The sequence below is a fragment of the Chiloscyllium plagiosum genome, chromosome 15, assembly GCF_004010195.1.
Source record: "Chiloscyllium plagiosum isolate BGI_BamShark_2017 chromosome 15, ASM401019v2, whole genome shotgun sequence".
Lineage (NCBI taxonomy): Eukaryota > Metazoa > Chordata > Chondrichthyes > Orectolobiformes > Hemiscylliidae > Chiloscyllium > Chiloscyllium plagiosum.
The window spans coordinates 35,639,999-35,662,580 of record NC_057724.1 but is presented as its reverse complement, the minus strand read 5'-3'; the positions used below and the strand labels follow the sequence as shown (position 1 = coordinate 35,662,580).

At 38.9% G+C, this 22,582-nt stretch overlaps 1 protein-coding gene across 3 annotated transcripts in view; it reads left to right on the top strand.

The window, feature by feature from the left end:
- Window positions 1–22,582, top strand: part of clcn5b (chloride channel, voltage-sensitive 5b) — a 158,148-nt gene that overhangs the window by 40,878 nt on the left and 94,688 nt on the right. For all 3 annotated transcript variants that reach the window (XM_043704689.1, XM_043704687.1, XM_043704688.1), the window contains exon 2: window positions 20,433–20,593. In XM_043704689.1, the coding sequence (XP_043560624.1) occupies window positions 20,446–20,593 (148 nt within the window). In that variant the 5' untranslated portion in view covers window positions 20,433–20,445. The remainder of the gene's footprint in view (window positions 1–20,432; window positions 20,594–22,582) is intronic.

Genomic DNA, 22,582 nt, shown 5'->3' with positions numbered 1-22,582 from the left:
CAGTCGCCTGAGGCGGGAATTGAACCCGGGTCTCTGGCGCTGTGAGGCAGCAGTGCTAACCACTTCAAAATTGGCCTTTCTCCAGTTTAGAGCTTCAACTTTTAGATCTGGTCTATCCTTTTCCATCACTATTTTAAATCTAATAGAATTATGGTCGCTGGCCCCAAAGTGCTCCCCCACTGACACCTTAGTCACCTGCCCTGCCTTATTTCCCAGGAGTAGGTCAAGCTTTGCACCTTCTGTAGTTGGTACATCCACATACTGAATCAGAAAATTGTCTTGTACACACTTAACAAATTCCTCTCCATCTAAACCTTTAACACTATGGCAGTCCCACTCTATGTTTGGAAAGTTAAAATCCCCTACCATAACTACCCTATTATGCTTACAGATAGCTGAGATCTCCTTACAAGTTTGTTCCTCAATTCCCAACTGACTATTAGGGAGTCTATAATACAATCCCAATAAGGTGATCATCCCTTTCTTATTTCTCAGTTCCACCCAAATAACTTCCCTGGATGTATTTCCGGGAATATCCTCCTTCAGCACAGCTGTAATGTTATCCCTTATCAAAAATGCGACTCCCCCTCCTCTCTTGCTTCCCTTTCTATCCTTCCTGTAGCATTTCTATCCTGGAACATTAAGCTGCCAATCCTGCCCATCCCTGAGCCATATTTCTGTAATTGCTATGATATCCCAGTCCCATGTTCCTAACGATGACCTGAGTTCATCGCCCTTCCATGTTAGGCCCCTTACATTGAAATAAATGCAGTTTAATTTATTAGTCCTACCTTGTCCCTGCTTACCCTGACTGTTTGACTCGCTTCTGTTCTCAACTGCTCCTGCTGAACCTTTTTTTGAAAATCCCAATGTAGTAAATTTGCTGGTTCCTCTTTATACAATTTGTTTGTTACATCTCAAAAGAGCTTAAATAAATTTGTCAAACATGATTTGTTTTAACAAAACTATGTTGACTTTGCCTGATTGTATTATAACTTTCTAACTGCCCTACAGCTGCATTACCATCTCCTTTAATCATGGATTTTAACATTTTCCCAATAACCCATGTTACATTGACTAGTTTATGTTTTCCTGCTTTCTAATTCCCTCCTTACTTCAATAAAGGCATTCCATTTACAATTTTCAAATCTGTTGGCATGTTTCCAGAACCTAGGGAAGTTGGAAGATTGAACTCAATGCTTCTATTCTTTTCAGACTCAAGCATACAGACCATCTGAGCCAGTCTTTCCAGTTTTCTATCCCATTAGTTTTTCTTTTTCTGTGGAAAATGTGATTGTTTTACATTTCTCCCATTCATCCCTCATTTTCCACAAATTTTGAAATGCTTTGCTGTCGTCCTCTGCAATGACCAAGGGAAATATTGGCAAAATAATAAATTCACTGTGCGTGTAATCCCAGATTAATATTCTGGGGGCAAGAGTTTGAATCCAACCTTTGGCAACTGGTGAAATTTTGAATTAAATGTCGAGAATTAAAGTTAGCCTAATGATGATCATCTAACCATTATTGATTGACATAAAAACGCAATTCTGGATTTGTGGTGCTGGAAGAGCACAGCAGTTCAGGCAGCATCCAAGGAGCTTCGAAATCGACATTTCGGGCAAAAGCCCTTCATCAGGAATAAAAGCAGTGAGCCTGGAGCGTGGAGACTCACTGCCTTTATTCCTGATGAAGGGCTTTTGCCTGAAACGTCGATTTTGAAGCTCTTTGGATGCTGCCTGAACTGCTGTGCCCTTCCAGCACCACTAATCTAGAATCTGGTTTCCAGCATCTGCAGTCATTGTTTTTACCTCGTTGATAAAAATGCAATTGTCTCACTAATCTCTTTTAGGGAAGAAAATCTGATGGCCTTATCAGGGCTAGTCTACATGTGACTCCAGATTCAGGAATGTGGTTGACTCTAAGCTGCACTCTAAAATGACCGTAGCATGCCACTGAGATGTATCAAATTGCTTTGAATTCTAAACAAGGACATAAAATGGAACAATCCACCTGGCGCCAACCTAAGCACTGAAAATAACAGCTGCAGAAACAACCCTGTCAACTCTGCAAAGTCTTTCCAAGCAATATATAGAGACTCATACTAAAATTGGGATAGATGTGTGACAAACTCGTCAAGCAACGACTGACCATGTTAGTATTTGATTGTGTGTGCAAGACTATGTCCCAAATGCCACCATCACCACCTCTGAGCTTATCCTGTCCCACTAGCAGGACAGACTTAGCAGAGGTGGTGAGTCAGTGGTAAACAGTCGGAAAAGAGTTGCACTGGGTGTCCTAAACATCAACTATGGACATTATTTTATGGCATCAAGTGAAACACAGCAAGGAAACATCATGTTGATTTACCACCTTCTGCTCCCCCCCCCCCCCACCCCCAACTCAACTGATGAATCATAGCACCTCCACTGAACACATTGGGGCAAGTGATGGCATAGTAGTAATGTCCCTGAACTAGTAATCCAAAAATTCCAGCTTATTGTTCTGGGGAATGCCCTGGAAATCAAGTCTCATTATCTACAGTTAAACGTTTTGAAAAGCATGAAGAATTCCCCAATGTTCTTGTCTTTTTCGACCCAAGTTGAAGAAACTGTAGCTGCAGTTAAACAACTGTGAACCATCAGCATATAACTCTAGAATTAAAACACTTCCTGTTCCCCACAATTAAAAAAACACAGAAATAAATAGACATTATCTTTTAAGTGTTGGCCTAGATAGTGACGCTCATATTCCTTTGAACAAGGCACAATGGTAGTGTCTCTGCCCCTGGACCCAAGAGGTCTGGGTTCATGTCCCACCTGCTCCAGAGATTTGTAATAATATCTCTGAATAGGTCGATTTGTAAAAATCGGTTAAAGTAGAACAAGAAAAATACTTGTTCACTGTCTGTCCTGGTTCATTGTTTCCATTATGATTTTTCGTGTCTCATTCTCTAAAGGACTAGCATTCAACTCTAGTTACTGTTTTCCTTTTTTATACTCACAGAAACATTTACGATTTGTTTATAAATTTCTTACTAGTTATTTATTGCATTCCAATTTTCCAATCTTCATTTTTCATCTTCCTTAACTTCCTTCATTAACCTGGAAGGAGCATAGAATCTTTCTTTGTCAGTTAAAAGAGGGAAAACTGTTCTTTAGACAAAATAGCTGCAGAGAGCCCCTTGAAGAGGGCGGATGGTAAATGCAAGTCCACAGTTAATAGTACTATTGGTTACATAGTTCAATGCCTGCAAAGTGCCTTTATTTGAAAAACAGCTAAAGCAGAAATAAAATACAGAAGTATAAAATTGCCAAAATTAGCTGGAGGTCTGCAGTGCCACTGCTGCAAATTGGAATAAATTTTGTAACTGTTTCCTTGGTTATTGTACTAAGCATAGGAGAAAGCATGAAAAACATTAAATTCTTAAAGACAGAGTTTTAACTAGAAGCAATAGTTTCATAGATGGTTTATAGTAATATATAAATTTATATCATGCTATGTTGTGTTGAAAAATTGCAAAATACTATGTTAGTGTATGTAATGTATGATAATGAAGATATTATGAGCCACAGTCAGCAAAGCAATGCATGATTAAAACAGTGACTCTTTGTGAGAATTCATTGAGGGAGAGTTCTTGGCCATGATACTGAAATCTTTTGCTTTTCGTAAGTAAATCTTTTAACATCAACTAAAACCACCAGAGCAGACAGCAAGATATTTGATTTAAAGTCTTATCAAAGACATTTTTGAAACGAGGATCTCCTTTCTATTCAATTGCTGTGTCGACTGAAATATTTTCTCAAACATTGACATAAGGCTTGAACCTAAAGTGCCTCACTCAGAGATTGTGATCATGAAGCACAAAACAGACCTGCCCACTGGACCATCCAACAAAACTTTGGAATAAAATGTTTAAAAACCAAGGTCTCTGCCTGCCTTGATTTTTGACAAATAGCGGTACTTTTTAAGGCTTGGCTCTAGTATGTTTTTATGTGTCTTTTAAAAGATTGCTTCTTCAATTCATGGATTGGAGATGCCGGTGTTGGACTGGGGTGTACAAAGTTAAAAATCACACACCAGGTTATAGTCTCACTATCACCTGATGAAGGAGCATCGCTCTGAAAGCTAGTGTGCTTCCAGTTAAACCTGTTGGACTATAACCTGGTGTTGTGTGATTTTTTAACTCAATTCATGGAGATTTTGACGTTTCAAAGCAAGCCTATGATGGAAAAAGAATGAAAAACCAAGAAGTAGAATAATGTAGCTGGCATGCTTTCCTTTATTGGTCAGAGCATTGAGTATAGGAATTGGGAAGTGATGTTGTGGTCGTACAGACATTGCTTAAATCACTTTTGGAATATTGTATGCAATTCTGGTCTCCTTCTTTCGGAAGGATGTTGTAAAACTTGAAAGGGTTCAGAAAAGATTTGCAAGGATGTTCCCAGGTTTGGAGGGTTTGAGCAAAAGGGTGAAGCTGAATAGGCTGGGGCTGTTTTCCCTGGAGCGATGGAAGTAGAGGGGTGACCTCAAGGGTTTATAAAATTGAGAGGCATGGTTATGGTGAATAGACAAAGTCTTTTCCCTGGGATGGGAAAGTCCAGAATGAGGAGCATTGGTTTAGTGTGAGAGGGGAAAGTTATAAAAGGGTCCTAAGGGGCATGTTTTTCATGCAGAGGGTGGTGCGTATATAGAATGAGCTGCCAGAGGAAGTGGTGGAGGCTGGTACAATTGCAACATTTAAAAGGCATCTAGATGGGTATATAGGAAGGGTTTAGATGAACTAGATTAATTTACGATGTCTGGTCGACATGAGCGAGTTGGACTGAAGGGTTTGTGCGATTTTTGAGAAGATTTGTAGCTCAGGTTGAGGATCAGGTAAGTTTGCTCGCTGAGCTGGAAGGTTTGATTTCAGACATTTCGTCACCATACTAGGTAACATCATCAGTGAGCCTCCGGTGTAGCGCTGGTGTTAAACCCGCTTTCTATTTGTGTCTTGGTTTCTTAAGGTGGGTGATATCATTTCCAGTTCTTTTTCTCAGAGGGTGGTAGATGGGATCCAAATCAATGTTTTTTATTGATGGAGTTCTGATAGGATTCCAGGCCTCCAGGAATTCCCGTGCGTGTCTGTGCTTAGCTTGTCCGAGGATGGATGTGTTGTCCCAGTCAAAGTGGTGTTCTTCGTCATCTGTATGTAAGAATACTAGTGATAGTGAGTCATGTATTTTGGTGGCTAGTTGATGTTCATGTATCCTGGTGGCTACTTTTCTGCCTGTTTGTCTGATGTAGTGTTTGTTGTTTTTGCATGGTATTTTGTAAAAGGACTGTGACAAACACTAAATTTGTTGTCCTAAATTTCTTGCCTTTCACTTTCTGTCTATGGTTTCTTGTTCTTAGTCAATAGAAATGAAGACCTGCATTTATAACCCTGTCCAACCTTATCAAAATCTTATACACTCTGTCATGACACATTGGCTTTTAGAATCTATAGCCTTTTGAAACCTAGAATTCTGTCAGTTATTCTTTAAAACTATTTCTATGAAGCTGATGAGTCCTTTTAAATAGGTAGGATACAGTCTTGTTGGAGCTTGAATGAGGTTGACTATGACGAGAAATATGGGAATTTCACATTAGCAATTGGATGAGATCGTCCTGAATGTCTGAGCGTTGAAACGCGATTCTTGCTAAGTAGCAGCAACATACCTACTAAAGCAGATCATTGCTTGTGAACAACATCAACAACTAATTTCGCATCCGTAATGCGTGACTTCTATTCTACCATCCATCACGAGGAAACTAGACATGGCCGTTTATTTTCGGGATTGTCTGAGCAGGTACCTGGCAACTTCAATGCATTGCTTGTGCTTCTGAGCCACCGTCTTGGACACCGCAGCAACAATATCAAAGGTTTGCTTCAGGGCACCAACTTCATGCACCCTATATCCATAGACCTTTGCAGCCATCTTCATGCACCCTAAATCCACAGACCTTTCAACCCTGTCAGAACCTTCACGGCATTCTCCAATCCACTTGCAAGATGGTTCTGTGCTGAAGTTGCACACTAGCTCCTAGCATTACAATGCCATTGCAAATTTACCTTGTGTGCAGGGACACCACGCAGTTCATGCACTGGACAGGCTGTATCTCAGGATTGCTGAATTGCTCTTTCAGCTCTCACTCACTTATCACTGCGCGGTCACAGACTGCACTTACCCTGATGGTGACGTTGGACCAAGCTGGCAATGTGGCTTGTGGCATGGTGTAGCCTCCTCTGCCAGTCCTAGGGTGACCGCTTGACCAGGATATCCCAGTCCTTGTCCACCATGCTGGTGCAAAAATTCCCTTGTTTATCGTGCCCAGGAAAAAGGTGTAAAAAAAAAAATCAGCACAGGTACAGGCCCTTCGGCTTACCCAGCCTGCGCCAACACACGACATTTTCCTGAACAAAAAACTTTTTGCCTGTATGCAATCCTTACCCCTCTATTCCCTGCCTATTCATCCAGCTGTCAAGATCCTTTTTAAACGTTATTGTATCTGCTCCTACCACCTCCTCTGGTAGTGCATTCCAGACACACTCCAACTTCTGTTTTAAAAACAAAACTGCCTCTCACATCTCCTTTAAACTTGCCCACTATGTCCCTTAGCAAGTGACATTTCCATGCTGGAAAAAAGACTCCATTCTATCCATGCCACTCATAATTTTGTAAATTTCTATCATGATCCCCGCGCCGCTCGCCTGTGCCCCCCAATTAGCTTCCAGTGTTCAAGTGAAAACAAACCAAGTTTTCCTAATCTCTCCTAATAGCTAATGTCCAGCAGACCAGACAACATCCTGATAAATCTTTTTTGTAACTGACAGTGGTATTTAAAAGATGGCACAAGAACCAGGGTTGGTCGGCTATACTGGGATGTTTGGTGAATGGCAAGTTCTTCTTGCTATGCCGTGTTATAGAATGAGGGTAGCATCAGACAAGAAGGCCACCATAGGGATGAGGTAAGTGATAAATGAATTGAATTTGGGGTGATGTGGAAAGAAATCTCATCAGGCTTCGTGGAAAGAAACCCTTTTTGACTTAATACCCTAATCCTCTCTTCTACAACAATGGGCCTATTTTGTTTGTAATTAATGCTGTTGTTCCCTTTAAACTGTATCATCTTAACAGTAACTGGCATTGAATTTTAGTCCATATATCCACCTAACTTTGCTTATTTGGTTTTGTTTGTTTCTCCTTTTTTTAAGGAATTAATGTATGTTAATTTTGGTATCATCTGCAGATTTTAACATTAATCCATCTAGGTCTCTAACCAAATCATTGAAAGATAAGTAATGTACCATTCATTATTTTAAACAACTCTCTCAAAAAAAGTCTTTAATTAGTCTTTTTTCTCTTCTTCCTTTATTAAAAAAAACTGAACACTACATCTTTTGGGCAGAAGGGAATTTTGAGGTTTTAATAATGCACATTGTTCTAGTGTGAAAGCTGGACAACAGATTATCTTTTATCATACAGTGAACAATCATGCTCATCCACAGTCGTTCATGTGGATGCAATGTGCTGTTATTATGACAAATCTATCATGATTTAAGGTAGTCATTTTTGTTTTAAAATCTGCTGCCAAATCCATAAATGAGAGAGAATCTTTTTGTGGATGCAAAATTTGCTTGGAAATACTGAGAAGGCATTGGAAGATGTGTTTGATGGCAGAATTAATTTGGAATTGTTGGAACTAACAGAAAATGGTCTATTGATTCTGGAGGTTGTTGGTTTGAAGTTAAGAAGAACCCTATTGTGGCTCTGTTACAGAGAGAAAGGGAGAGACTAAAAATATTGATTCAGGGTCCTGTCAACTACAGTGTAAGGAACCCCTCAATTAAAGAAAAATGAAGATGTAGCAGAAGCACTGTTACGGAAGCTCTCAAAGTACATGCAATAGAGATGGACAAACTGGGAAAATGCAGTAGAGCACTTACAGAAATTGTAATCTAAGAAACTGATGAAAGTTGGTTTATAGATGTTTGGGAGTCAGTCAGCTTTTGTACAAAGGATGGTGTGAGCCAAATCTTGGTTCAGAGTTGAAGGCTAACAAGTTGATGAGGCAGTTTTAACCATTTGGAAGTTGCCTAGAAAGAAGACTTTTGTTGAAAATAAGTACAGCTAATCTTTGATTAACATCGTCATTACATATCTGAAAATTACCATGTCAGGCAAAATCATATTATTCACAACACATTTTCCTGCAGAAATCTATGAAAATGTTCGGGCTACATTCCCAGAGTATCAAACAACTATAGAAGGCAAACAAATAGAAATTATGCAAATAGAATATTTTATCTTGCCTCCTCTACAAGATTGCTGGAAGCGGAAGGCCTTTCCTCTCGAAAGATTGGCAAATCATATACAAATATAGTTTCAAAGAGTTGCAAAAAGTCCTACCAAAATGTTATGTCTATGAAAGTTAGATATGGTCACTTTCCTCCGGTCACATTCTTGAAACTAGGATATTTGAACCACTTATTGTAATGACCAATACTGTCATACTTCAACGAATATTTAAGGTCGATGACATGGCTGAGATCGAGCAGTTTACCTGAGGGAATTGCATGCATTAATGCTTGTGTTAGAACAGAAACCAAGGACACTTTACTGATTGATTTATTTTGCCAGTCAATTTATTTGCTTTGGATTGTACTTTCTAGCCAGTTTTCAGATACCCCAAATTTTAATCTTTTAAAAAATCAATTAAAAACTGTAAATATACATACTTTGAAAATCTCTGATGTTTGTGTGACGACTTATCTATATTCCTTATTTTCCTAAAGTTTCAAACTGTTGTTGGGATTAGTTGTCTCCAGTGTAATAATACATGGCAGAAATTTTCAGACAAGTTACAGACCAGGATGTTTGAATGTAGAAGCCATTGTAGTTCAATAAAATTTTGTTTCCTACCCTAGAAGTCCACAAAAGAAAGGTTTCCACCTTGAATCACTGGGTCATGATCAGGAGTATAAACTCTGGCTGAAAATACGGCCACTCTGGTTGAGGTTAGTTCACTCACCATAGGCAAGTGGTTGGTTGGGCCCAGCGACTCATTGAATAAACTCATTAAATATTGAATCTCATATGATTGTTTTGCTTAGTTCTCATATCTGGATCATTTCAAATATTCTCCTTACAATTTCTCTACTTTGACATGTATACTAAACAAGTTCACATACAAAGTATGATGAAAATGGCTCTTTGTGTTTAGTAACTTCATCCTTTAGCTTTCTAGTTTTTAATCGTAGAAAGTGAAAAATGTGATGTGGACTGAGTCCTGTTTCTAAGCTACTTTTATCTTGTTCTTTTAATTGGTATTTCTGAGTCCTGTTGTCAGCCAGCCATCAGTCAGCATTTATCTTGGAATATACATGTTTCTCAGACCAATGGCAGACATGGATGTAGGTGAAATTCTCTGATGTTGGATTCTTGGAAAATTAGGTAAAAGAGTAAGATGAAGCATCTGTAATTACTGATTAGAATACTCGTCAAAAATCAAAGCGATGTTTAGAGAGGAGGAAATGATATCTCCAGAGGAGCTGGTAGTCAGCATTGGTCTGTGTTTTTGTAGCACAAACAGAATGCTCTGTTATAAAACACACAAAATTTAGATTTATTGGATATGTTGAAATGCTTTAGCTTTGAGACTTTATTTACTGGAAACAAAACCTTCCTTCCCTTATCTTGATTTGTTCATCACTGTATGTACTCTGTTTTAGGAGCTTGATGTTCTGCCAGAAAATGCATACAGTTTTTCTTTTAAAGGTTTTTCTGCAGTGAAATGGATTTTCTCATGTATATTGGGTGCATGAGGAAGCTGAAATATGAATTGAAGGTGCAGTTCTGCATATTCAAGACTTGCCTGGAGTTGCATAGAACTGGATCAGTTTTGTCCTAATTTGAAATCTGACCAGGGATGCAAGTACTGTATTTCATATGCATTTGACACAAGCTATGGGCATATTGAATATTTAGTGTTATCAAGCATCCAGGAAACTGGTATTAGATGAATTATCTGTTGTAACAGTATCTGCAAAGTTGTCCTGCAAATTTGTTGGCTACAGAACTTTACTAGCTAAGTAGCTTGTAATTACAGCTTTGAATAAAAACAATTCTAAACAAATTCTGTCATGAATTAGATCTATTGTTTAAATTGTACTTGAATGCATTATCAAGTTATTTAAAAAGCTTAATGAAAGCAGCAAGCTTGCAAGCTTTTCAGCAGATAAAGAAAGACACCAGTAGTCAGAGTTTAAGGATACAGAGTAAGCCATTTAGGACGGAGATGATTAATTTCTTCACCCAGAGTGGTGAACTGACGGAATTCCTTATCCCACAAAGCAGTTAGAACATTGAACAGTACAGCACAGGAACAGGTCCTTCAACCCACCATGTTTGTGCCAACCGTGATGCCATTCCACATTAATCCTGTCTGCCTGTATGTGGTGTAAATCCCTCAATTCCCTGCCTGTTCATGTGTCTGTTTAAATACCTCTTAAATATTGATATCTCATCTGCTTCTACAACCTCAGCATATTCTAGGCACCTATCATCCTCTGCATTAAAAAAAACTTGCCTTGCACAACTTCTTTCAACTTCCCCCTCTCATTTTAAACTTATGCCCCTAGTACTTGACAGTTCCACTCTGGGAAGAAGACCCTGACCAATCACCCTATCCATGCTTTTTTATAATTTTATATAATTATATCAGGTTGCCCCTCAAATTCTGATGCTGTAGTGAAAACAATCCAAGTTTGTCCAGCCTCTCCTTATAGCTAACACACTCAAATCCAGGCTACATCCTGGCAAACTTCTTTTGCATCCTTTCTATAGTGTGGTGACCAGAGCTGCATACATTACTTCCAATGTGGCTTAACTGAAGTTTTATGGAGCTGCAACATGACTTGCCAACTTTTATACTCCGTACCTTGACTGGTGAAGGCAGGCATGTCATACACCTTCTTTACCACCTTATCCACTGTGTTGCCACTTTCAAACAGCTATGGACTTGCATTCCTAGATCCTCTGTATATCAGTTCTCCCAGTAATCCTGCCATTTACTGCATGCTTGCCTATTGAATTTGACCTCCCAAAATGTAACACCTCACATTTGTGCAAATTAAACTCCATCTGCCATTTCTCTGCCTAACTTTGCAATTGATCTGTATCCTGCTGTATCCTTTGACAACCTTCCTCACTAAAGCATAGCCAAAATATTGAATGTTTTCAAGAAGAAATTAAGTATAGTTCTCAGGGCTAAAGGGATCTACTAATATGAGAAAAAGGAACAGGATACTGAGTGGGATCAGCATCATATTGAGAGGCTGAGCAAGCTAGAATGGCCTACTCTGGTACATATTTTCTATGCTTCTATAATACCTTTTATGTACAATTTTTCTCCCCTTTCTCTGATTCCTCACTATTGCAATTATACTTTGTGTTTTCATTTACACTTAATTACATGTTGCAAAGTTGAAAATCACACAACACCAGGTTATAGTCCAACAGGTTTAATTGGAAGCACACTAGTTTTCGGAGTGACGCTCCTTCATCAGGTGATAGTGGAGGACAGAATTGTAAGGCACAGAATTTATAGCAAAAGTTTACAGTGTGATGTAACTGAAATTATACATTGAAAAATACCTTGATTGTCTGTTGAGTCTTTCATCTGTTCGAATACCCTGATAGTTTCACTTCTTTCATGTGTAAATCACAAAACCTTTTTTTAAAAGTTGCATTCTCAGGTTAGCTGTAACAATTGATGTTAGCTAGACAATATGATGAAGGTGTAAGCCCCCTGTTTTCTCTGTCTATGCCATGGTATTTAGATTGATTCTAATCTAAAAAGTGAGATAACACAGTTTTACATGAATTCATGCAATTTTTGAGCAAAGTACAATGTAACTCTGCAAGTACAAATTCACCCCACAAGCATATATATATGTGTGTGCATGTGGGTCTTTGTGTCTGTCTGGGTTGGGGGTTGTGAGTGTGAGAGAGAGAGTGTATATGTGTGTGTAGTGAGTGTAGAGTATCTTAAGTCTGTGAGGGGTGCGTGGGAGTGTGTGCGCGGTGTCTGGGGTGGGGGGTTGTGAGTGTCTGAGAGAGAGTGCATGAGTGTAGAGTGATCTAAGTCTCTGAGAGGGTGCCTGTGTGAGTGTGTGTGTGTCTGTGTACGTGTCTGTGTATATGTGTGTCCGTGTGTGTATAGGATTGCCTGTGTGTGTGTGTGTGTATAATGCAATGGTGGTCAACTGTAATGTGACATGAACCCAAGGCCCTGGTTGAGGCCCTCTCTATGTGTACCGAACTTAGCTATCAGCCTCAGATCGTCCACTTTTCGCTGCTGCCTGTCCCGAAGTCCACCTTAGAAGATGGTCACCCAAAGGTCTGACGTAGAAGGTCCTGGACCACTGAAGTGTTCCCCAACTGGGAGGGAACACTCCTGTCTGTTGATTGTTGTGGTGCCCATTCATCCGTTGTTGTAGCCTTTGCTCGGTTTTCCCAATGTACCATGCCTCAGGGCATCCTTGCCTGCAACATATAAGATAGACAACATTGGCTGAGTCACATGAGTACCTGCCACGTACAAGCTAGGAGGTGTCCCCACGTGTAATGGTGGTATCCATGTCCACACTCTGACACATCTTGCAGCACCTACTGTGACAGGTTTGTATGGAGTCATTACATGTTGCAGTAAGAGTTCTTCTTTCTAGCCAATTTAAGAATATCTAGGTTAATTGTCATGCTTAATTACCTTTACCTGTAATCAGCAGGCATAACCTAACCATCATCAAAGTAGTTTTAATTTCCTAGGTACTGCTTCTTAACAGGCAAGGCCTAATATTTAAAGAAGTGCTATAGGGTGTACAACAGATGTACATTCCTCTAAGGCTTATATATCGAAAGGGAATGGTCAACCAACTGTAGTTAAGTAAAGAGATTAAAAATCACATTAGATCAAAGGAAGTGATTGATAAGAATGCCTGTGAATTAGGAGCAATTTAGAATCCAGCAAAAGAATACAAAGAATCTGATTCAGAAAGACAAAAATAACTATTACTAACACACCTCTCTGTGTTAGCGCATCAGAAATCAAGCACTGTTATTCCGAAAGTTGAGACCAAAGTTATTTTTTTTTAATTTACCTGATTTTCAAACACAGACCAGATTTTGTAATTAACAAAATTACTTTTTATTACAAGTGATTAGATTCTGGCTACAGGTAAACAACTATGAATTTATGCAAGTATGACTCTTCTAATTAACTTCTAATCCCTTTTAAAAACTCACCCTAATACAAAGATAAGGAAAGAAAAACCATGTGCATGATGAACAGAGGGAAAGCCTGGGAAGGCTGTTCAGTGGTTCCTGTTCACAGGGTTGTTAAGTTGACCCTTTATGATTCTTCTGATTATCAGAATGTTAAATACCGCTTTTCTGTCTTCCTACTCTGGAGGCTTTCACTGGGTTGCAGGAGGCACATGACTGTTTCCTACTTATATAAGGTCTCTGACATATCAATCAAAAGTCATAACTTGTAACAATTGCTGAAGGAAAAGTAACTGGTTTGCTTCAGGATAAAAGTATTTTTCACTGCAGAAAGCAGAGAGAGCTCTTGAGCTAGTGGTGGTCTGAGGTCTGAAGTCTTCTCCCTATCTTGCTCACCTAACTGAGTACCAGTCAGCTATCTGTTGGCAGCCAGAAGACCTTTTTGATTGATAATGGATCACTAGCTCACAGACCAATCAGCTTCTTATTGCCAACCAGAGCTCCATTGGTACATCAGCTTGGACTTCAGCTCATCTACAAAACTATACTTCAACTACTCTAGCCAATGTAAATGATGCTTGCAATGCATGTCAGGTGACTTGCTTTCAAAGCAAGCAGCAATCCTTTTTACTTTTCAGTCCAAAATCAAAAACACACTTGCAAGAATATAAAATTGGACTGAATGGAATAGAATGTAGGCCTGTTGCAGGTGCAGATTGGAGAATTTATAGTGCACAACAGGGAAATGGGGGAGAAGCTTTCAGTTACTTTGTGTATGTCTTCACAGATGAAGATCCAGAAATATAAGGCAACCGTGAGACTTGGGAATTAAGAAACTAAAAGACATTTAGTATAGAGGTAGTAATTCAAATGTTAATTGGATTGAAGATTGATATATGCTTTGGACCAGCTGAGCTTCATCCCAACATGTTGAATGAGACGGCTAGAGAGATAATAGATATATAAATAATGGATATCTTTCAAAATTCTGTAGATTCTGGAAAGGTTGCTGCAGAATGTAGCAAATGTAACTGTACCATTTCAAAAAGGGAGGAGGAGGTACAATGGCAAACTACATATGTTGGTTTGACATCAGTGGTAGGGAAAATGTTGGAATTTATTGTAAAGAATGTGTTAACTGGTATTTAGAAAAGAATGGTAAAGTTAGGCAGAGTCAACTTGGTATGAAAGGAATATCATGTTTGACAAATTTGTTGGAGTTCTTTGAAGATATCACTTTAGCATGCAATGTATTTAGATTTTTAGAAAATCTTTAAGTAGGTCTACATTGGAAGTTAATAACTAAAAGTGTATAGGATTGGGGTAAATATACAGGTCTGGTTAACGTAATTAGTTAACTGACAGAAAGCAGATAGTTGGGATAAACAGACCATTCTCAGGGTGGCAGATGATCATTAGCAAATACAGCAAGGATTAGTACTAGGTCCACAGCTGTTCACGTTCTGTATAAATGGTTTGAATGTGGGACCAATAGCAATATTCCTTAATTTGTTGATGACACCAGCTGGGAGTAAAGCTAAGTACTATATTGAGAAGAATACAAGGAGATGTCAAGAAGACTTAGAAGGTTAAATGGATGGGCTAGAATGTGGCAGAGTACAGGATGTTTTGCTGCTGTTGTATAGTGTCTAAGTGAAATCTCAACTGGAGTTTGTTTACAGTTTTGGTCAGCTTATCTAAGGAGTGGATATACTTGACATCAAGTGAGTGCATCACAGCTTCATAGAGTTATCCCTGTGATGGCAGGAATGTCACACATAGAAAGATTAAGGAGACTGGATCTGTATTTCTGAGAATTTCATAAACGAGGAATGTTTTCATTGAAACCAAGAAACCTCTTACATTATATGACAGGGTAATATAGATAAGCTATTTCCTCGGCTCGTAAGTTTAAATTCAGCAGACGTAATCATAACAAGTCACAGGCTGTTTAAGACAGATGAAAAGAAATTCCTTCACTCAAGAGTGGTGAATCTTTGGAATGCTGTTCTCCAAAGGACTGTGGAAACTCAATCATCTGAACAGGTTCATAAATTTGAGAGATTGTTAAATGAGATTTGGAGGTAATGTGGAAAAATGACATTGATGTAAATTTTCAACCATGACCTAATTCAATGGTGAACTTCAGTGAGGTGAATGATCTACTTCTGTTCCTATGCCTGAGTCTAAGATGTTTTCCTTAAAGCTCAGTATTTACAACCCAGTAGATACAAACACCATCTCCGGTTGTTCTACATAATCATGTGACCTAGGTACGATCATTACATCATCATGCATCACCTGTATACATTGTGTTGATGTTTCTTTACAGATAATATCTGGAACGTTCTTGTTCTGTGCAGATTAATATGATAGCTTAGACTTCATGGAGGCATTGGAAAGCGTCTTTCATATGTGTAAATGGTAGTATGATAATGGATATGAGTGTATTGAGGGATGAAAGACTCAGCTGACAGTTAGCCACCTTGGAGAGACAATGGAGCTGGACTCTAGACTGCACTATGTTCAGGTACATAGAACATAGAACATAGAACATAGAACATAGAAGAATACAGCGCAGTACAGGCCCTTCGGCCCTCGATGTTGCGCCGATCCAAGCCCACCTAACCTACACTAGCCCACTATCCTCCATATGCCTATCCAATGCCCGCTTAAATGCCCATAATGAGGGAGAGTCCACCACTGCTACTGGCAGGGCATTCCATGAACTCACGACTCGCTGAGTAAAGAACCTACCCCTAACATCTGTCCTATACCTACCCCCCCCCTTAATTTAAAGCTATGCCCCCTTGTAATAGCTGTAATAGTAGTGCTATTGTACAGCAGAGCAAAGAGAAAGAAAATAAATTTATGACAGCAAGAGTTGGATAATCTCTTACCTGTCTGCTTCTCTCATTATCTTGGAAATCAGAACATGGTAAAAGAGTAACTTGGGAAAACAGACCACTCAGAACTCAAAAGATACTACAAATTCCACTGCTGCTGTTGAAAACTAACTGTGGCCTCAGGTTTATGATCCAACATCTCTCACACTTTAAGGTCTTCTAACCTTCATATCCTTATTTCTTGCTCTCCATTTTAAACTTGTTACCTGTGTCAGAGTGTGTGTATGTGTATATTAGGTGTTACATCTTTATTCATTCCTGGTCCAAGTAATAAAATTCTTCTTTCTCTGACTCAAGTAAATCTTTTAGTGACTCCCTCATTTTTATTTGCACATTCACCCCGTGTCTGTGTGGGTTTCCTCCAAGTGCTCCAGTTTCCTCCTACAAACCAAAGATGTGCAAGTTAGGTGAATTGGCCATGCCAAGTTGCTCATAGTAATCAGGGTTGTGTGGTTAGGTGCATTTGTCGGGTAAAATGTAGAGTAATGGGGTAGGGGAATGGTTTTGGGTGGTTTGCTCTTCAGAGGGTTGGTGTGGACTTGTTGGGCTGAAAGGCCTGTTTCCACACTGTAGGGATTCTATGATAACTACATTTTTAATTGAAGAATAATGGCTGCATACTTGAATTAAAAATAAAAATATTTATTGCAACCAAACAGAGAGGATTTGAAAAAATAGGAAACTCCCTCCTCACCTGTTTATAATGCAGTTTAAATTATTTTCTTTCTGAGCCAGTGAGGTTGCTCAGCAGAAATATAAATCTCCTGACCAAAAATCACCAGTCCTAATTTCTGCGATGTGTTTAGTTGGCAGTTAACACATGAATTAACTAAAAGACAGTTGAGGGTGAGTAGATTATTCCAATGAGTATTTTATTAGAAGGTCATATATCATCGAGCCATTTGCAATGATTCATAGTTCAGAGGGTACCTTCCTCATGACGAGGTACTGAGTGGTTTTGTAGCTTAACAGCAATGTATACACTGAACTTGCTATATTGGAAGCAAATTCTGAGCCACTATTTCCAGTAAGCCTTTAGTCATTTCTCCGAGCTTTCATTTTTCTGTTTGACAAATATATGAAGTGAGAAGAGTAACAGCTTGGCTCCTGAAGACTGATATGGTTATGTTTCAAATTCCACATTTCCACCCACTCATAACAACCTTTGATTCTGTTGCTTAACAAGAATTTATCTACATCTGTCTTTAAAGCATGTAATAATCCTGCCACTGCTGCCTGTTAAGGCAGGAGTTTCAAAGTTGCACAACCCTGTGAGAGCAAATTAAAAAAAACAATTCTCATCTGTCTTTAAAAGGAGGCCTCTAATTGAAAACACTGCCCCCTTAGTTCAAGGCTGACCTAAAGAGAGAAAAAATAACACCCCAGAAGCAACTATAATTCTTTTCATGTCAACCTTATCAAACCATTAGGAATCTTTTGTACCTCAGTTAAATCACCTTCGCTGTTCTAAATTCCAATGGAAATGAGCCCAGTCTGTTCAACCTTTGCTCATAATAGAACTCAGGTATTCCAGGATTCCTAAAGAAGGGCTTATGCCCGAAACGTCGATTCTCCTGTTCCTTGGATGCTGCCTGACCTGCTGCGCTTTTCCAGCAACACATTTTCAACTATTCCAGGTATTGATCTAGTAGTCCTTCTATGAACCACTTCAAACACATTTATATCCTTAAATAAAGAGATGTATGCATACGTAACTAGGGAGCAGCTGTAAGCAATTTTGCTCCTGAAGCCTGCTCTGTCTTTTAGTAAGATCATGACTGATCTGATTATAATGTCAAATCCACATTCTCTCTTCCCTTGATAGATAACCTTTCATCATTGAGCTTAACAATAATCTAACCACCTCTGCCTTAAAAAATATTCAAAGACTGGGTTCCAGCACCTTTTCAGGAAGAGCTTTCCAAAGTGTGAGAAAAAAAAATTCACCTTGTCTCAGGTTTAAATAAATAATGTTTTACTTTCAGGAAATGATCCCTAGTTCTAAATTCTCCCATATGAGGAAACATGTTACAGTCAAGTCACCTCTTACCTTCTGATTCAAACCTGTTATTACTAAAGTTCAATCTTTCCTTATAGGACAAGCCATCCATTCCACATATCGGTCTGTGACTGCTTCCAATGCAATTTTAACCTTTCTTAAAGAAGGTGACCAATACTGAACACAGTAGTCCAGGTGTTGCCTCACAAGTCCTTGTATAACTGAAACATAACTTTATTTGTATTTAACTCCCTCACAACAAACTATAGCATTATCAACAGTGCTTTGAAACAATACCTACTCAGCAATAACTTGCTCACTGAAATTCAGTTCTGATTCCATCAGAGCCATTCAGTTCTAACTTCTTTATGGCTTTGGTTCAAACATGGGCAAAAGAACTGAACTCCAGAGGTGAGTTGAGAGTGACTGCCCTTGATTTCAAGAGTGCATTTGATGGAGTATGGCATCGAGTAGCCCTAGCAAAATTAGAATCAATGGGAATCAGAGGCAAAATTCTCTACTGGTTGGCTATACTCAGTACAAAGAAAGATAACCGTGATTCCTCAAGGTTAATCATGTTGGCTTTAGGACATGTTTGCAGGAGAATCTTAGGGGAGTGTCCTAGGCCAAACAGTGGAGACCATATCTATTGAATTAGTTTTTTTTAAAAGGAGTTGATTAGGACTCATGCATTTGTCAGATCATGGCTCTAAACAATTTACTCAGTGCCATTTCTCTGGTGATTGTAATTTTCCTGAGTTTTGCCTCATTTTCATTTCCTGATTTATAGTTGCTTCTGGGATGTTATTTGTATCTTCCAAAGTGAATTCTCATGCAAAATATGTTTTCTGTTCATCTGATATGTTTTTAGTTTTTATTTTCCCTTATCAGTTCTCTAATTTCTTTTCCTGTAGTGGAAACTTCATTTTTTTTTAGATTAGATTACTTGGTGTGGAAACAGGCCCTTCGGCCCAACAAGTCCACACCGACCCACTGAAGCGCAACCCACCCAGACCCTTTCTCCTACATTTACCCCTTTCCCTAACACTACGGGCAATTTAGCATGGCCAATTCACCTAACCTGCACATTTTTGGACTGTGGGAGGAAACCAGAGCACCCAGAGGAAACCCGCGCAGACACCGGGAGAATGTGCAAACTCCACACAGTCAGTCGCTTGAGGCGGGAATTGAACCCAGGTCTCTGGCGCTGTGAGGCAGCTGTGCTAACCACTTTGCCACAGTGCCGCCCACAACATTTTTCTTGTCAAATATGAACAGAAACTTACTATCTGGTTTTATACTTTTGTCTGTCTTTCTTTTCTGCTCTTAATTTTTCTCTCCTTATTCATTTGTCAGTCATTCTTTGCAGTTTTTATATACTATCCAGTCTTCAGATCTATCACCTGTTTACACAATTGCATACTTCTTTTCACCAATGCTTGATGCTATCAGAAACTTTTGGTCATTAGTTACAGATGGTGGATCCATCCATTGGAATGATCTTTACTCTTTTTGTCTATGTTGACGTATTACCTTAAATATCTGCCACTGCAATTCTCTTCACCTTTCCAATTCACTTTAGCCAACTCTGTTTTCATGCCCTCACTGCCCTCAACTAAGTTTTAAAAAAATTCCCTGACCCAGTCTTCTTTCTTTCAGTCTGAATTAAAATTCATGCAGCTACAGTCACTTTAATTAATTCGATCTCATTGCATAGCATAGATCTCATGTAAATTACTCACTGGTTGGCTCCAGAACATGATGTTCTGAGAAACTATCCTGAAAACATTTCATTCATTTGACTTTTCCAGTCTATATGTGAGTTGAAATCTCCCATGATTGTTGCTGTACCTTTCTGATATGGTTCCTCTATTTCTTCGTTTAAGCTCAAATCTATAACTTGTTCATTGTCAGGAGCTTATACACCACTGTCATAAGTGACTTACTTTATCATTTCCCATCTCTACCAAATCAATTTTGGTATTCTGGTTTCCTGGACTTAGGTTATTCATTGAGCATCTATAAATTACAGAACCGTCTCTCCACCTTTTTCTTACCTTTGTGTCCTTTTTAAAGGTCTTATATACATTAATATTGCAGTTTGTAATAGATGTCATGCTGCAGCCATGACTCTGTAATGGCTACCAAATCATACATACATACAGAATTAGCTTACTCCATGATCTAAAAGTATTTTCTACTGTATTTGTTTTGCAGATCTTAAGTAAAAATGGCAAAAGATCAATTGTACCGAAGAGGTAGTTTCAATAGCTACCAGAGCAACACAAGTGATGAAGATATGGTGGAAATTGCAGGTGCACCTCTGGACTTTTCTTTGGCAGATGATGTTCCCCCTTTAGACAGGGAGCCACAAGAAGGTATGGATCCAGAAAACCTGCAAAGGTTTCAACGAACATGTATGAGGGAATGTTATGTTTCCATGCATTCAAGAGAGCAGTGGATGATTCATTAGATAGAAATGATGTGCAGGGATATGGGGAAAAGGCAGGAGATTGACTCTAGATAATAAAACTGTTGCAATTGTGATGAAGTAAACCACCTCCTTCCGCACCTCCCCCTGTGATTCTGAGATCATAACATTGACTTATTGTGAAGTAGATTATCATAAAACAACTTTATTTTAACTTGTCTTAGTATAGTGTGCTTCCATTTTAATTTTCATGCAATTTCTAGCAATTAATTGCAGTTTAGCCATCTAATGGTAATTGAACAATTTTCAATTGCTTTTGTGATGACAGTTGTAAATATTGCTAAATTAAACATTTTTGTTGCAATTATTCTATCTTCCACTTGTTAGAACATTTTGCAAGAAGTGTGAATGTATTTCTACAATCTCAGGATGTTGTAGTGCAGTGGTAAGATCCCTACCTCTGGACCAGATGGTCCTGATGCTGCTCTGGAGATGGATCATAACATGAACATTAAAGTTACGCATGTTTAAGTCGTTATAGCCTAAGACAGCGTGTGATAAAGTCTTCCAGGTTTTGTTGTTATGATTCCAACATTCCTTCTCTATGCTCATCTCTGCCAAACAGCTATTGACACAGTTTGTTTGAAAATTTCTCGGCAGTGATGCAATTGCCTGGTTTCAAGATCTTAATTTTGGTGCAGCGATCTCATTTATTTCAAAAGGGTCTCCTGGACTCCCCTCAATCTGTGGTCAGCTGATCACAGAAGTCATTTTGACCAGTAACAGGTTGATTAAAAATAATTGTGTCTACAAGCCCAGTTGGCAATCGTAACTTGTTAGTGTAATTGTTTTCATACTCTGTATTAGTTAGCAAATGTTGCCTGATCACAGAAAAACAACTAAGTTTGAGCACTGTTGTGAATTTTACAAGTACAGTTATTAGCAGCATGTACATGAATTTATGTGTATTATTACACAGGGCCTTTTTCTTTGCAGAAAGAATATGTTCACACATTGCTTCTGTATAAATTCAACAAAATAGGTGACGGCAAAATTTATTCCTCAGGGCAATATCTTGAACCATCAGTCAACTTGACTGGTTTAAAATTTAAACAAAACTTGGCTATTAACGAGCAGTCATTGTTAATTGGTGAATTCACTGGGACAACACCATTATCAATCAGAGTCCATTTGCTTACTAATCAACAATTATCCCTTATACAGTATTGATGTTGTTTTCTTTTTACCTGATGTTTATTGCGAATTGTCCTAATGGGTGCAAGATAAACGCTTAAACAAAATGTCCTTTCTTCAGTAATTCTGAAGTTGTTTAATACCAAATGACCGATATGTCATTCCATCATTTGGTTGCTTTTTCTGAGACCTTCGTTGGTCTAAAATGGTTTTTAAAAAGGACAGTTACTGGTCAAAATGACTTCTGTGATTAGCTGACCACAGATTGAGGGGAGTCCAGGAGACCCTTTTGAAATAAATGAAATCTCTGCACCAAAATTAAGATCTTGAAACCGGGCAATTGCATCACTGCCGAGAAATTTTCAAACAGACTGTGTGTCAATAGCTGCTTGGCAGAGATGAGCATAGAGAAGGAATGCTGGAATCATAACAACAAAACCTGGAAGACTTCATCACACGCTGTCTTAGAGGTAAAAATAATGACTGCAGATGCTGGAAACCAGATTCTGGATTAGTGGTGCTGGAAGAGCACAGCAGTTCAGGCAGCATCCGAGGAGCTTCGAAATCGATGTTTCGGGCAAAAGCCCTTCATCAGGAATAAAGGCAGTGAGCCTGAAGCGTGGAGAGATAAGCTAGAGTAGGGTGGGGTTGGGAAGAAAGTAGCATAGAGTATAATGGGTGAGTGGGGGAGGGGATGAAGGTGATAGGTCAGGGAGGAGAAGGTGGAGTGGATAGGTGGAAA